The sequence below is a fragment of the Quercus lobata genome, chromosome 4 (genome assembly GCF_001633185.2).
Source record: "Quercus lobata isolate SW786 chromosome 4, ValleyOak3.0 Primary Assembly, whole genome shotgun sequence".
Taxonomy (NCBI): Eukaryota; Viridiplantae; Streptophyta; class Magnoliopsida; order Fagales; family Fagaceae; genus Quercus; species Quercus lobata.
This window is the reverse complement of record NC_044907.1, coordinates 27,083,087-27,097,987: the sequence shown is the minus strand read 5'-3', so window position 1 is coordinate 27,097,987 and position 14,901 is coordinate 27,083,087. Positions and strand designations below refer to the sequence as shown.

The following is a 14,901-nucleotide window of genomic DNA, read 5'->3' as shown; positions in this document are numbered from 1 at the left end:
CTCGCGACTGGATCTCACGACTTAGTCAAGCCGCGAGGTCAAGCCGCGAGCCACCCCTGTTTTGTAAAACCTGACGTTTCACATTCCTCTTCCACTCTAGTATAAATACCCCTTTTACCCACGATTGTAAGAGAGCTTCCAGAGAGAATTTTGAGAGAGAAATCCTAAAGAAAAATAAGATTGATTCACCCACAATCTATACATTAGAGTCTCTTCAAATTCCTCAACTCTCTTCCTCTCCATTGTCAAATCCTTGAGAGGCATTATACCAGACCTGATTCTCACCATCATCATCACTGTGAGAAAGCTGTTTTGATTTCTGGGAAGCAGTTAGGAAGGAACCAATCTTCATTGGTTGATGCTACGGTCTAATAGCGGAATCCGGGAAGTTAGAAAAGAAAAAGGTTCAGCGCAACCTCGTTGGAGCAAGAAGCTTGGAGGGTTTAGGTGCACTAGGTAGATTAGGCTTGGAGGGTCTATTGCTGTCCATGTATCCCAACGGTATTTTCTAGTGGATTGTTTACCGCTTGGAGGGCGGCGGAGAGGTTTTACGCCGAGGGCTTCGGTTTCCTCTTCGATAACACATCGCGTGTTGTCTTTGTGTTTGCATCTTCCTTCCTCTCTATCTTTGCCTTTTTATTATCTGCTGTGGATTGTGTTTTGTTTTGGCTTAGATAGTTTTTACCAATTCCATATTATAGCTTATGTTAAGTTTCCGCACACTAGTTGTTTGACATATTGCTTGAATTGGTTAAGTTGTAATTTGGGGGTCTAAACGTTCAAAGGTGTTTATACACGTTTTTGAACTTTCAATATGAATTATATAACAAGTTTTTGGGTGATATAACATTATTAAGAGTTACACTGAGTGTAATTTGATATATATATATATATATATAAACCACCCAACTCAAGCTTCTATTAGAGGATAGAATCGATAACTTTAATACATAAATTTGGCAAATGATTGAATAGTATACTACCTTCAACTTGGTGAGATTGAGATATTGTTTTATAGGGAGTTTACATGTTCAACCAAGAGGAATTAATCAAGGAACTTTTAATTACTATCAACTATGTTAGTTCGTTCTTTGTTTTTCATGGTTTCTCACTTTTCATAATGAAAATGGCATTGACATATTTAAACTACTAAAATTATAGAGTAGTATTCAAAATTGTTCAATACATTATTTTTCAAAACTTTGTACAAATGAATTCTTCTTTCTATTCAATGTTTTGTACATACTTTTGGAATTTAAAAGTTCATTATCCATTAACGCTTTCTAGGAGATGTGAGAGTTATATGATGTAACTCTTTAGGTGACAGCCACTTGCAAACTTGTGTGATGAATAATGTAGAAATTTTGATTGATTACTCTCTACATATCACCTTTTATGTATCTCATACACTTACTAGTTGCACACATCACAAGTAAATCTTTGCTAAGTTTTGTACATGAGATTGTGTGTAAACTAGTTTGGCCATCCAAGATTATACACTATGATGTTTGATGCAAAATTCTTTGAGGGTTGGTTTAAATTTTGAGAAGAAAAATCTAAAACTTTGTTTTTGAAAACTTAAGTTGAAGATTATGTGTTTTGAAAAACTTTTGGAATCATTTACATGCATTTCATGTCATGAAAAATCTTTTGAAAAATGATTTTGCAGAAAAATTTCTGGTTTTTCAAAAAATTCTGTTTTTCAAAGTCTCGATCGATCGAATCTGTTTTTCGATCAATCGAAATTTTCCATGTTTTTGAAGTTTGCTCTCGGGCTACTTCAATTGATGTTCAATCAATGCTTGATCAATTGAAATTGGAAAATTTTTAGTTTTTAAATTTTTGACCAAATTTTTTTTTCATGCATCATTTGTGTTTAGAATTCACATGCATAGCATTGTTTTTTGTATCCATCTTGCAGTTTTGCAGTCATATCTCTCATTGTTTTCACACATAACATGCACGCTTTGCTAAATTACATATAAGTCATGCTTTTGTGGTATTAAAGATATTAACCTTTTAACATCTACATTTAAAGTAATTAAGTAATGCAGTCAAAACAAGCCCAAAAAAAAAAAAAAAAATCTCATCAGAAGCAAATCAATAAAGCGTTACCCATCCTTTAAACGCTTTCCGGAGAGATTGGCCACATTTGTTAAAGCAGCTCTCCACTTCTGCACCTTTTTTGGGTTCTCCTCGAAACGCTTTTCATGTTTTGCAAAGGCCTCCGCAAAAGTGTTCTTCTGATGCCGCACGTCAGTAGGTTCCACATGGTAGAAAATGGGCAACACTGTCAATATCCCTCTATCCCTGCATTCATCAATCTTTGTAAGTTCTTCCAAGCACCACGTGGAAGATGCATAATTTTCAGAGAAAATGATGACCGCAATCCTCGATTTCTTGATTGCTTCCAAGAGTTCCAGCGAAATGGGCTTTCCCATCTCAAGTTCTTTATCATCCCTGAAGGTAATAATCTTTTTACCATCCAAAGCATGATATAGATGGTCGGTAAACTTATAACGGGTGTCTTCTCCTCTAAAACTGAGGAAAACGTCATATTCCAGTTGGGGTTTAGAAAAAGCAGAGGTAAAAGAGGATGGGACAGTTTGAATGCTGGTGGAAGCCATTGGTAAGTACTTACCACATAGCTTGTTTGAGTTTAGATTCTATATATGACAGACAATGTCATGTCTTCATAAGGATCTGCAAGTAGCAAGTAAACTACATCTTTTAGAACAAGTAGAGAAATCAAAGAGACAATTGGGCTTTGATCTACTTCTTGTAAGAGAGACCGAGAGTCTGAGAGAGTGAGAGGTGAGATTCTTAACAACAAAGAGACAAAGAGGTAAAAGAGTGGGGAAAGAAACAGAGTGAGAAGAGAGTCAAGTTGTCTGTCTTTCTCATCTGTGTGGGGAAGAGATAGTGAGATATATTTTTTTTTTTTTAAACAAAAAATTCCACAGCCACACACTTGTTTTCAGGTTACTTTGACATTTTTTTTTTGAAAAACGTGTTTTAGTTGAATACCTGCCACAATTTCAAACTTTAATATATATATATGGTTTTTATTTTATGAAATAAACTTTTCCTTTTTTTGAGCGGAAATAAACTTTTCTTTTTTGAAGACCTTTGAATGTATAAAAATTTAATACTTAAAAGCATCTGTGTTATAAAAAAAAAGTTATTTTGACACATTAAAAATTTATTTTATTATGTTACCATATTATTTTACAATATCTTATTTATTAGATGTTCTATCATTCAATTTTATACATTAAAATAATATTTACTACATATTAAAATATATTAATCCCTCCCACCATCATTATCATTAAGGTGTGGAGAAGAGACAGTGAGATATTTTATTTTCTTTAAACAAAAAATTCCACAGCCACACACTTGTTTCAAGTTACTTTGACATTTTTTTTTTGAAAAACGTGTTTTAGTTGAATACCTGCCACAATTTCAAACTTTAATATATATGGTTTTTATCTTATGAAATAAACTTTTCCTTTTTTTTGAGCGGAAATAAACTTTTCTTTTTTGAAGGCCTTTGAATGTATATAAATTTAATACTTAAAAGCATCTATAGCAGATATTGTAAAAAAAATGTCATTTTAACACATTAAAAACTTACTTTATTATTTTATTATATTATTTTATAATATCTTATTTATTAGATATTCTATCATTCAATTCTATACATTAAAATAATATTGACTACATATTAAAATATATTAACTCCTCCCACCATCATCATCATCAAGCACAACAACAACAAAGTCAAAAAGATGAGAGAGAAATGAATAAAAAATTATTATTTTTAGCATTCTTGTCTGTTCCAAAATAGAATGGTAATATTCACGTGGCAAAAATTATGAGATTTGGAACATGTAAGGACGCGATTCGTGGCGGACCGTAGCAGTGTCGGGTTCGCGCGTGAAAAGGCCCCTAACAATATCATTTGTAGAGCGTGGGTTTGGAAGGCTAGGCCTTGATCGATAGGCGGTGGGTTTTTCGCTGGGTTCGTACAAGTTTAAGTTTTCCTACACCCCTGGAGTCTTTCTCCTGGAGGTGGGCTGGGAGGCTCTGGTTTTTGGCCATTTTTCCCAACCCCTCTTTTAGGTTGCTTGTTTTTCCTTTTATATTCGCCTGCGTTCATTGTCCTTCGTCCACGTATAGGGTCAACCTTTCCAAAATTGATACTTGTCCCATCAGCCCATATTCAAAGTCGTTGGGGGTGGTTGTAAAAGCCAAAGACTGCGGCTCTGTCAGGTTCAGAGCATTGAATCGCAATAAGAGCAGCTTTCCCTGGATATTTTAGATCTTTTGTTCTGGTTTCGGTCTTATACCGTTTTTACCCTTCCTTCAGGGGGGGGAACTTTGGGTCTGCCGAGGACTGAGCCGTTCTCGGCGATATCCACAGGCTATTTTGTCGAGCTCGGGCCATAGCCCTCCTCGGCTTGGGCCTTCGGATTTTTCCCAGGTAGATGGGCCTGGCCCGTAAATCATTTGGGCCCCACAATAGCCCCTCAAAACCCGGCTGTCCAACCTCCTGGTTGGAAAGGGGGGTTTTGGTGATGCCGAATCTCTTCCTACGGCCCAATCAACTTGGCCTTTTAATAATGCTGGCGGCTCCTCATCTGTCCAAGAAATGCGCCGGTCTATGAGGCAGCTTTTTGATTTCGCGCTTGATGCGCTCTTATCGTTTGGGTATCCCAAAACGTGCTTTTAATGACCACTATTTACGAGACTACTTTAATTCGGCGGTTTGTTTTGATGGGGTGGAGAAACGGAATCGGTATGTTTGTGTTGGCAGATCCCTTTGGATATCTGAACCTATTAAATGTCTCCCGCTCCATCCTCAGTATAAGAAGGAAGGGCGGAGGTTATTGTTTTTGTAAAGAATTCCTTCTCATCTTTCTGAGATTTGAAATACTTGGCCTCCCCTAGGGTTCATAAACTAAATTGTGATACACTTTATCATAACAACGAGTGATGCAGGAGCCAAACCCCTCCCATAAACGCCATGTTCCAATAAAGCTCATTATGGCTCGATCGGGACAGGGGTGGCGAAGACTCAAAATCAACCTCACCCTTCTTTCAGTCAAAATCCGAAGCAGAGACCCGTCACGTCAAACTTTCGGCGTGACTGAGTCGAGAACACCCATCATCAGTACCAACCGCTCTCCTATGAGCATACCTAGTATGGCTCCAGTGTGTTGGGAGTCAGGATCGAGGCAGGGACTAAGTGTCTCTACTTCTTCCTCTCTTCCTTCACTGGGGCTATTCTCCGTCTCCTTTTCTTAGTCTTCCCAGCACCAGTTCCATCCTGGTGCTTTCACTTCTCCCTCTTTTGCTCCTTTTTCTTTCTTTTCATCTCTTCTCTCTTCTTCTCCTCCTTCTTTACTCATGTCCTCCATCTTCTTCATTCATCTCCTCCATCTTCTTCATTGATTTCTTCCTTACTATTTCCTTCTCCGCCATTTCTTCCCAAAGAAGGTTTTTATCATAATATGAGCAGTATCGAAGCGAAGATTGGAGAGAATTTGAAGATGAGTTTAGAAGACGCCTGGGAGTTTACTTATCTGTACTACGGATGTAACTATCGCTTAGGCAGTTCACATTTTGTATAGGCTCGTTTGAGCCCTTCTTTGTACATTGTAATAATTTTTCGCATTAATAAAAATCGTTGTTATTTTATTTCGCATGTTTTGTCTCTATGCCTTCTTCTTTTTTTTTTTTTGGATCTACAAACGCTGCTCGGCACAATAATATAGCATCTAAATCAATGACGACTAAGACCAAAAGATTTGATAATAAAAAGACGTCGCCATAACTTTAATAGAAATGCTTGGCCTAATAAGGCCGATCAATGAAGAGTAATACTTACCCCATGCTAGCCGAGGTGAAAGACGAAGGCTTGATGTCATGTAAGGAATAACCATTTGAAGATATAGCACCCACCGAATGAGCGGCCTTCTTATATGACTAAGCGCTGGGGCGTTCCACCCCCTTCCTTACACCTTTATTGGCCTTAACCTTTTATGGTGTTTAAGCCGTGGATGAAGTGACCTGACATTTTTATCAAGTAACCCATCTTACGAGATTCAAACCTTTTCTTATCCAAGTATTTGGTTTCCCCATTGGCTTGGGTCCGAGGACCATACAAGGCCTTGGTTCTGTCCAAAACCTGTAATTTTCATAATTTTTCGTACTTGGTTTCCCCATAAGCTTGAGTCCGAGGACCATACAAGGCCTTGGTTCTGTCCAAAAACTTGTAATTTTTATAATTTTCTGTACTTGGTTTCCCCATAGGCTTGAGTCCGAGGACCATGCAAGGCCTTGGTTCTGTCCCAAAAACTTGTAATTTTTATAATTTTCTGTACTTGGTTTCCCCATAGGCTTGAGTCCGAGGACCATGCAAGGCCTTGGTTCTGTCCAAAAACTTGTAATTTTTATAATTTTCTGTACTTGGTTTCCCCATAGGCTTGAGTCCGAGGACCATGCAAGGCCTTGGTTCTGTCCCAAAAACTTGTAATTTTTATAATTTTCTGTACTTGGTTTCCCCATAGGCTTGAGTCCGAGGACCATGCAAGGCCTTGGTTCTGTCCCTGGGCCCATGTGCTGAACGGGCCTGGGCCGCGAATTTACTGGGCCCACAAATTAAGGGGTATTTCCATAATCTTTGATCACGCGGTACCTTTTGGCGTCCCAGTGTTCGAGGTGCGCTTCTCGAGACTCCTTTAACCTCAGGGTTGCAGACGACGTTGGAAATCGTGCCAGAGACGTTTTGTTTGTAGCGTTCCTTGGGACGCTGCGTGAATTAAATGTCACCGGTTTACTTCTGGGTATAAATGGGATAGGGGATCACTTCACTCGTACATGAACCCTCCTGTTCCCTTCAGAACTATATTTCTTCCATATCCGCGATCTCTCTTTCTAGCGCCACTGCCTCAAAGCAAGCTGTTTGAGGCTTGGATGGGGATGAACTGTCTCCGCATGCTTCAGAGGCACCGAGTCCTCAAGGTGATATGGTATGGACAAGGATGGCACAGACTCAAGCCAGTCCTCCGTCTTGACAGGGGGAAGATGGTATTCCTCCCTCTTTCAGTCAAAATCCGAAGCAGGTTCTGGTCATGCCAGATTTTTGGTATGTCAGAAAAAGGAATTTCCGCCATCAGCACTGTCTGCCTTGTAGTAGGCAGATTTTTGCGGGGGCTTCCCAACTTCCGGCTCCCTACACCTTTTCGGTAGATGGTGTTAGCCTGAGGTCAGGTTCTTTTGCTGCCTGAGTTATGGGCGTGCAAAAGCATGGAGGAGGAATAAGGTCTCGAGGCAGTAGCCAACCTCTCCTCTGAACTGCCTCCTCGGCTTTATCTTCACTCTCTTGTGTTCTTCGTTACTTACGTAGTTAGCTTCGATGTAGGTTTTGTTTCAGCTTTCCATTGTACACTGTACTGTTCCTTTGTCTTAATAAAATATGGGTCTATTTCTCTATACATATCTTTCTTCTCCGTAACCACTACTTTATGCATGAATATTAAATATGAGCTTGCCCTTATTGATATTCTAGGCAGAGAAACGCCTTAACACAGATTCCTACTGGTTTAGACTTACAAATATTATCAAGCATAACAAGATTAATCATCAATAAATTAAACTCCTGGAACTAACCGGGATAACGGCTAAGTGCTGCGCGATGCGTGCTAGAGCGATGTCCGAGTACGATAAACTCTAAGTAATTCATCCGAGAGGGTAGCCGAGTAGCGAGGGGCCTTGGTTGCGCTTTTGGATAATATGTTGCGCCGTATCGCATCAACCCCTTTGATATTGGGGGATCAGATGGTAGATCGAGGAATCCACGCAATCAAGGTGTTAACCCATCTGGTAACGCGGAGCTCTCTTCGGATGGATTTTGAGGTTTATGTGCCATGGTTTTTTTTTAAAATAGTTGGTTCCCCATCCAGGTAGTTGATTTCCCCAGAGGCTTGAGTCCGAGGACTATGCAATGCCTTGGTTCCGTCCAAAACCTAGTTTTCCACATCCAGGTAGTTGGTTTCCCCAGAGGCTTGAGTCCGAGGACTATGCAATGCCTTGGTTCCGTCCAAAACCTAGTTTTCCACATCCAGGTAGTTGGTTTCCCTAGAGGCTTGAGTTCGAGGACTATGCAATGCCTTGGTTCTGTCCAAAACCTAGTTTTCCACATCCAGGTAGTTGGTTTCCCCAGAGGCTTGAGTCCGTGGACTATGCAACGCCTTGGTTCTGTCCAAAACCTAGTTTTCCACATCCAGGTAGTTGGTTTCCCCAGAGGCTTGAGTCCGAGGACTATGCAAGGCCTTGGTTCTGTCCAAAACCTAGTTTTCCACATCCAGGTAGTTGGTTTTCCCAGAGGCTTGAGTCCGTGGACTATGCAATGCCTTGGTTCTGTCCAAAACCTAGTTTTCCACATCCAGGTAGTTGGTTTTCCCAGAGGCTTGAGTCCGAGGACTATGCAATGCCTTGGTTCTGTCCAAAACCTAGTTTTCCACATCCAGGTAGTTGGTTTCCCCAGAGGCTTGAGTCCGTGGACTATGCAACGCCTTGGTTCTGTCCAAAACCTAGTTTTCCACATCCAGGTAGTTGGTTTCCCCAGAGGCTTGAGTCCGTGGACTATGTAACGCCTTGGTTCTGTCAAAAACCTAGTTTTCCACATCCAGGTAGTTGGTTTCCCCAGAGGCTTGAGTCCGTGGACTATGCAACGCCTTGGTTCTGTCCAAAACCTAGTTTTCTCTTTGTGTGGGATCTTGGCTTTAGGGGAGTTAGCTCCTCAGCCAAGCCCCTAGAGTTTATCCATACGGTTAACGTTACCAAGTGCCTAGTTTGCTCTTTACGGGGGACCTTGGCTTTAAGGGAGTTAGCTCCTCAACCAAGCCCCTAGTCAAGAAACGTGGTCCCTAACAGAATTTTGTACTAGAACTCTATAACCAACGGTTAGATATAACGAAGAAACTCTATCGACCCACTTCCTATACCAACACACAAGCCTTTCCCACAGACGGCGCCAATTGTAAGGACGCGATTCGTGGCGGACCGTAGCAGTGTCGGGTTCGCGCGTGAAAAGGCCCCTAACAATATCATTTGTAGAGCGTGGGTTTGGAAGGCTAGGCCTTGATCGATAGGCGGTGGGTTTTTCACTGGGTTCGTACAAGTTTAAGTTTTCCTACACCCCTGGAGTCTTTCTCCTGGAGGTGGGCTGGGAGGCTCTGGTTTTTGGCCATTTTTCCCAACCCCTCTTTTAGGTTGCTTGTTTTTCCTTTTATATTCGCCTGCGTTCATTGTCCTTCGTCCACGTATAGGGTCAACCTTTCCAAAATTGATACTTGTCCCATCAGCCCATATTCAAAGTCGTTGGGGGTGGTTGTAAAAGCCAAAGACTGCGGCTCTGTCAGGTTCAGAGCATTGAATCGCAATAAGAGCAGCTTTCCCTGGATATTTTAGATCTTTTGTCCTGGTTTCGGTCTTATACCGTTTTTACCCTTCCTTCAGGGGGGGGAACTTTGGGTCTGCCGAGGACTGAGCCGTCCTCGGCGATATCCACAGGCTATTTTGTCGAGCTCGGGCCATAGCCCTACTCGGCTTGGGCCTTCGGATTTTTCCCAGGTAGATGGGCCTGGCCCGTAAATCATTTGGGCCCCACAGAACATATTTGGCATAATGTTCACCGTTCCAAAGGGAGATTTTTTTTTTGTTTGGTGTGCTAAATGTGCCAAATGCAAATGTGCCAAATATTTGACATTTGGCATATTTGCTGTGGATGCTTTAAGTGTAATGTAATTTATTGTTTCAATGTGTGCAATGGATGAATGGCATAAACTTTAAATACATTAATTTTGGCTAATTATTAGTACATTACAAATTTAAGAGAATATTTTAGATAATCAGTGGATGTTTATTAATCTTTGTAGTAAATTATGAGAAATATCTTCTAATCTTTAATCAAAATATACTTTTAACATTTTTAAATACTATTTTTGTTAGAATTTATATAATTATTTTATTTAATTTTATATTAATTAATGATGACTTCATCCTGATCTAACCCCGACCGAACATCAAAAATCTTGAATCCTTTTTTTTTACAGTTTATTGAAGTTTTAAAACCATCTATGCTAGTGGAAGCCATTGCACTCCTACTCGCTTAAGCTTCTTTGAGTTAAGATTCTAGGACATAAAATATATCGTGCCCCCAGTAATTAGTGGAAAGAAGCAAGGAAAATGTAGCTTAACGCGTCACCGGACTTCACGGCAACTTCCATGATACTTAAAATTTAAATTCGAGAGCAAAAGAAAACTATATACAAATGTGATATTTTCAACTTGTGTTTGTTGTTTTGCACGACGTTTTCCTCAGTTGTTGTAGTAGAGGAAAAGACACCTGTTATAAGTTTACCGACCATCTAGCATACAAACAACAAACACTAGCATACAGAATATATGACGGTTCAAAAGTAATAATAGTAATAATATTATTTTCATTTGAATTCATCTCATCAATCATCACTAATTAATATAAATTTTATTATCCTGTATTATCACAGAATATTATATCATTCATTTTTTTTTTTTTTTTTTTTTTTTTTTTTTTTTTTTGGTTTCCCACCTGGTAATCCGATGCCCCTGACGGGGTTCATCGACTAAATTTGTCAGGTCACTTTGGAATTGTGAAATGGGAGTCACGTGTGTAACTGTCACAAAAATAAAATTTGACCAAATGGTCTTTCCACACGTGTAACTTGACGTGTTCAATTTGGCTCACCTTGTCTTGTTATTCATCCCAATAAAAAAAGCCTTGGGAGTTGGGAGATGTTAGGCATGAATAAGATTTTTTTTTTTTTTTTTTGATAAGAAACGTGGATAACTTTTCAATTGACCGAAACAGAGAACATGTTTGTTACATCTTTGAGCACTTGGTCTACAATATTAGGTGGAATGTCTTCCACCCAAATCTTACACGTTGATAGAGTTTTGGCCATTTTAGCCATCAAATGAGCTGCTTCATTTCCACACCTGCGAACATGAGAAACAGACCACGCCTTAAAATAGCTAAGACTTTGTAAAGATCCCTCAACAACTTTCTGCACAGGCCACGAGCAAGACTCAAAATTCTGCAGAGCTTTTATGACTACTTGAGCATCCCCTTCAATTATGATTTCCCTTAAGCCCAACTCCCGTGCTAATTGAATACCTTCCTGCATAGCCCAAGCCTCTGCCTCCAAAGCCTTCAGCGGCAGCTCCACCCGCTTGCTCATGGCACCCATTAACAGCCCCTCTTCATTCCTTATGACCACCCCCACTCCGCAACTTCCAGACTCCTTAAAAACAGCCCCATCCACATTTATTTTATACCAGCCACACCTAGGAGGAGACCAATGAGACTTTGGTAATTTAGAAGGCTCTTTCAGGCAGAGATTTTCCTGCCTAAATTCCTTTATATATTCTGCTACGTCTTTTATAATTCGGCCTGCATCTTTACGTTGCCCCCCATGTTTGAGAGCATTTCTGTGGTTCCATATGCTCCAAGCCGTGACTGCAAAAGTCTCCCAATCAATGTCAGGTTTCCTCTCTCTAATTTCCCACACTAAATCAAGGAACTCTTGTGTCTGGTTGGGTATTGCAAGGAGCTTAAGTCTTGAAGCACCCCAAACATCAGCAGCCACCTTACACCCCCATAACACATGCCCCACAGATTCACACATCCCACACTGTTCACAGTCATCCTCAATGTGAATTCCCCTAGCTCTCAATTGATGTTTTGTTGGAAGTATGTCTCTACAGGATCTCCACATAAATTGCTTTATTTTGTTTGGGCATTTTAACTTCCAAATCAAATTCCATAAGGATCTCATCTTATCACTTTTTGAGGCACTACCTGCATTCGCATTGTGGCCACTCACCTTCAAGCATTTTTGAGCAACCTTGTATGCACTTTTAACTGAAAACCTCCCATTGGCTGTCCATGCCCAAATTAAAGAGTCCTTCAACAAGCGTGGACTGATGGAAATCCCAAGGATTGTATCGACTTCATAAGGGAGGAAAGAACTTCTTACTTTACTTACATCCCACGATCTAGTCTCCTTATCCAACAGCCAGGCAACCTTGCATGAATCCAAGCTGGTCCTCGGGCTAATTACTTTAAAGGAATCCGGAGTGGGCAACCACCTATCCTTCCAAATATCAATTTGCTCATCATTCCCAACCACCCACCTTGACCCTGAAAGCACAGCATCCTTCGCTGCAAAAATGCTACGCCAAGCATATGAGAGGCGTTTTCCTAGTACGGCCTCCTTAAAAGGCCTATCCGCAAAATATCTTGCTTTGAATACCCGGTGCACTAAGGAGTTAGAATTCTGTTGGATTCTCCATCCTTGCTTTGCGAGAAGAGCAAGCTTGAAAGCTCTTAAATCTCTGAAACCCATGCCCCCTTCTTCTTTAGGAATACAGAACTTCTACCATGCTATCCACGCCAATTTTCTCTCCTTATCTTTTTGCCCCCACCAAAAGCTGTTCATCATTGCATTTAACTCCCTAGAAAGTGAATCCGGCAACTTGAAACAACTCATCATGTATGTGGGGGTGGCTTGGGCGACGGCTTTGATTAAAATCTCCCTTCTGGCACTTGATAGCAATTTCCCTTTCCATCCCGCTATTTTCTTGCCCACTTGATCCTTAATGCGGTTAAAAGCCTTCCGCTTCCCCTTTCCCACTAGTGGTGGCAAACCGAGATACTTTTCATGATGTTGGATGATTTGGGCCCCAAAAATCTGCTTAATTTGTTCTTGTACCTCCCTCTTTGTGTTCTTGCTGAAAAATAAGGAAGTTTTATCCTTATTTAGTTTTTGCCCCGACTCACCCTTATAATCCTCCAAGACTTTAAGGATTCTTCTACCCTCATCTACATTTGCCCTACAAAAAACAATACTATCATCTGCAAAGAATAGATGGGATATTTGGGGCGCTCCTGTGCAAACTGAGATTCCCCGAATGTTTCCATGCTCTTCCTCCTTTCTTAGCATTGCAGACAATCCCTCCGCACACAACAAGAACAAATAAGGAGAAATTGGATCCCCTTGTCGAAGCCCTCTTGAAGGAACAATGTTTCCTTTTGCTTCCCCATTAATTAGCACTAAATAAGAAACTGTACTAATACACATCAACACCAGAGAAATCCATCTCTCATTAAAACCCAATTTTCGCATAATCACCTCCAAGTACTGCCATTCCACCCTATCATATGCTTTGCTCATATCGAGCTTCAGTGCCATCAGAGCCTCCTTGCCTTTCCTCTTTCCATTAATACAGTGCATCGTTTCAAACGCCACAAGGACATTGTCCGTTATTTGCCTCCCTGGAACAAAAGCACTCTGAGATTCATTAATAACCTCGGCAAGAATTTTCTTTAGCCGATTAGCAAGCACCTTGGAAATTATCTTATAGCTAACATTGCATAAGCTAATAGGGCGAAATTCAGTAATTTTTTGGGGGGACTTAACTTTAGGGATGAGACAAATAAAAGTTTCATTCAGGCCAGGGGGCATCATCCCCGTATTAAGAGTATGCAACACACAATCAATGACATTTGTACCAACTACATCCCAGTATTTTTGATAAAAAAATTGGGGACATACCATCTGGGCCAGGTGACTTAGTAGGGTGCATTTGCTGAAGTGCATTCCAAACCTCCTCTGCTCTGAAGTTGGCTGTCAAAGTTGCATTCATTACTGGGGTCACTTTGGGCTGGATAGCACTTAGGCTTGCTTCAAAATCAGCAGGCTCGTTTGACTTGAAAATGGAACCAAAATACTCCAGAATGATGCCCTCAATGTTTCCTGGGTTAACTTGCCATCTCCCATCCGAGTCCAACAACCCAACAATACCGTTTCTTTTATGTCTCTGACTTGCAGTGGCATGAAAAAATTTTGTGTTTCGATCCCCCCACTTCATCCACATAGTCCTAGACCTTTGGTTCCACATTATTTCCTCCCTTGTCAATATTTCATTAATCTCCCATTTTAGCTGCTGAGTTTCCTCTGCCTTTTCGTGAAGGCTGTTCATAGATTCCAGGTGTTGGAGCTGTTCTCTCTTTTGCTTCAGTAATTGGTTCACATTGCCAAATTCTCTCCAATTCCAACTCTTTAACCTTTCCTTACAATTCCTCAATCTACCAACCAGATGAGCATTAGGCAAATTCCCCCCAAAGTCCCACGATGACTCCACATCTTCCCGGCATCTGGTATCTTTCATCCACATGGCTTCAAACATAAACCTCTTTTTTTGTGGTCTCCTAATCTGATCCCTTTTCAAGCTTAACTTAATGAGGCAATGATCCGATATAGACATAGAAGAGTGAAACACTCTTGCATCCGGGAATCTCAGCATCCAAACCTCATTGGCTACAGCCCTGTCTAGCCTAAGTTTGGTCCTTTCTCCCCCAAAACGTCTGTTACACCATGTGTATTTCTGCCCAATAAAACCAAGATCAACTAAGCCGCATCTATTCAAACAATCCCTAAAATCCGCCATTTGTTTTTCCTCTCACACAGCACCACCCAACTTCTCATTAGAATATAGTATCTCATTAAAATCTCCCAAAACCACCCAAGGCAAATTGCATTGTATACTTAGTGAATCAAGTAAGTGCCAAGAGATGTACCTTTTATTGGTTTCCAGATGACCATAGAAGCCAGTGGCATGCCATGGCTCAGAGGATGGTGACTCACAGACAACCACATCAATATGCGAATTCGAGCAGCTCTTAAAATCAATCATAGTACCTTCCTTCCACAATAACGCCAAGCCGCCACTTCTTCCGTCACTGGGAACAATAATCCCCTGAGTATAATTAAGTTTACGTTGCACACC

At 40.6% G+C, this 14,901-nt stretch overlaps 1 protein-coding gene across 1 annotated transcript; it reads right to left on the bottom strand.

Moving 5' to 3' along the window:
* Positions 1-2,111: 2,111 nt before the first annotated feature.
* On the bottom strand, positions 2,112-2,787 carry LOC115984929 (toll/interleukin-1 receptor-like protein). The gene has a single exon (XM_031107912.1). The coding sequence runs from the start codon at positions 2,625-2,627 to the stop codon at positions 2,112-2,114; it is 516 nt and encodes a 171-aa protein (XP_030963772.1). The 5' UTR covers positions 2,628-2,787.
* Between the last annotated feature and the right edge of the window lie 12,114 nt (positions 2,788-14,901).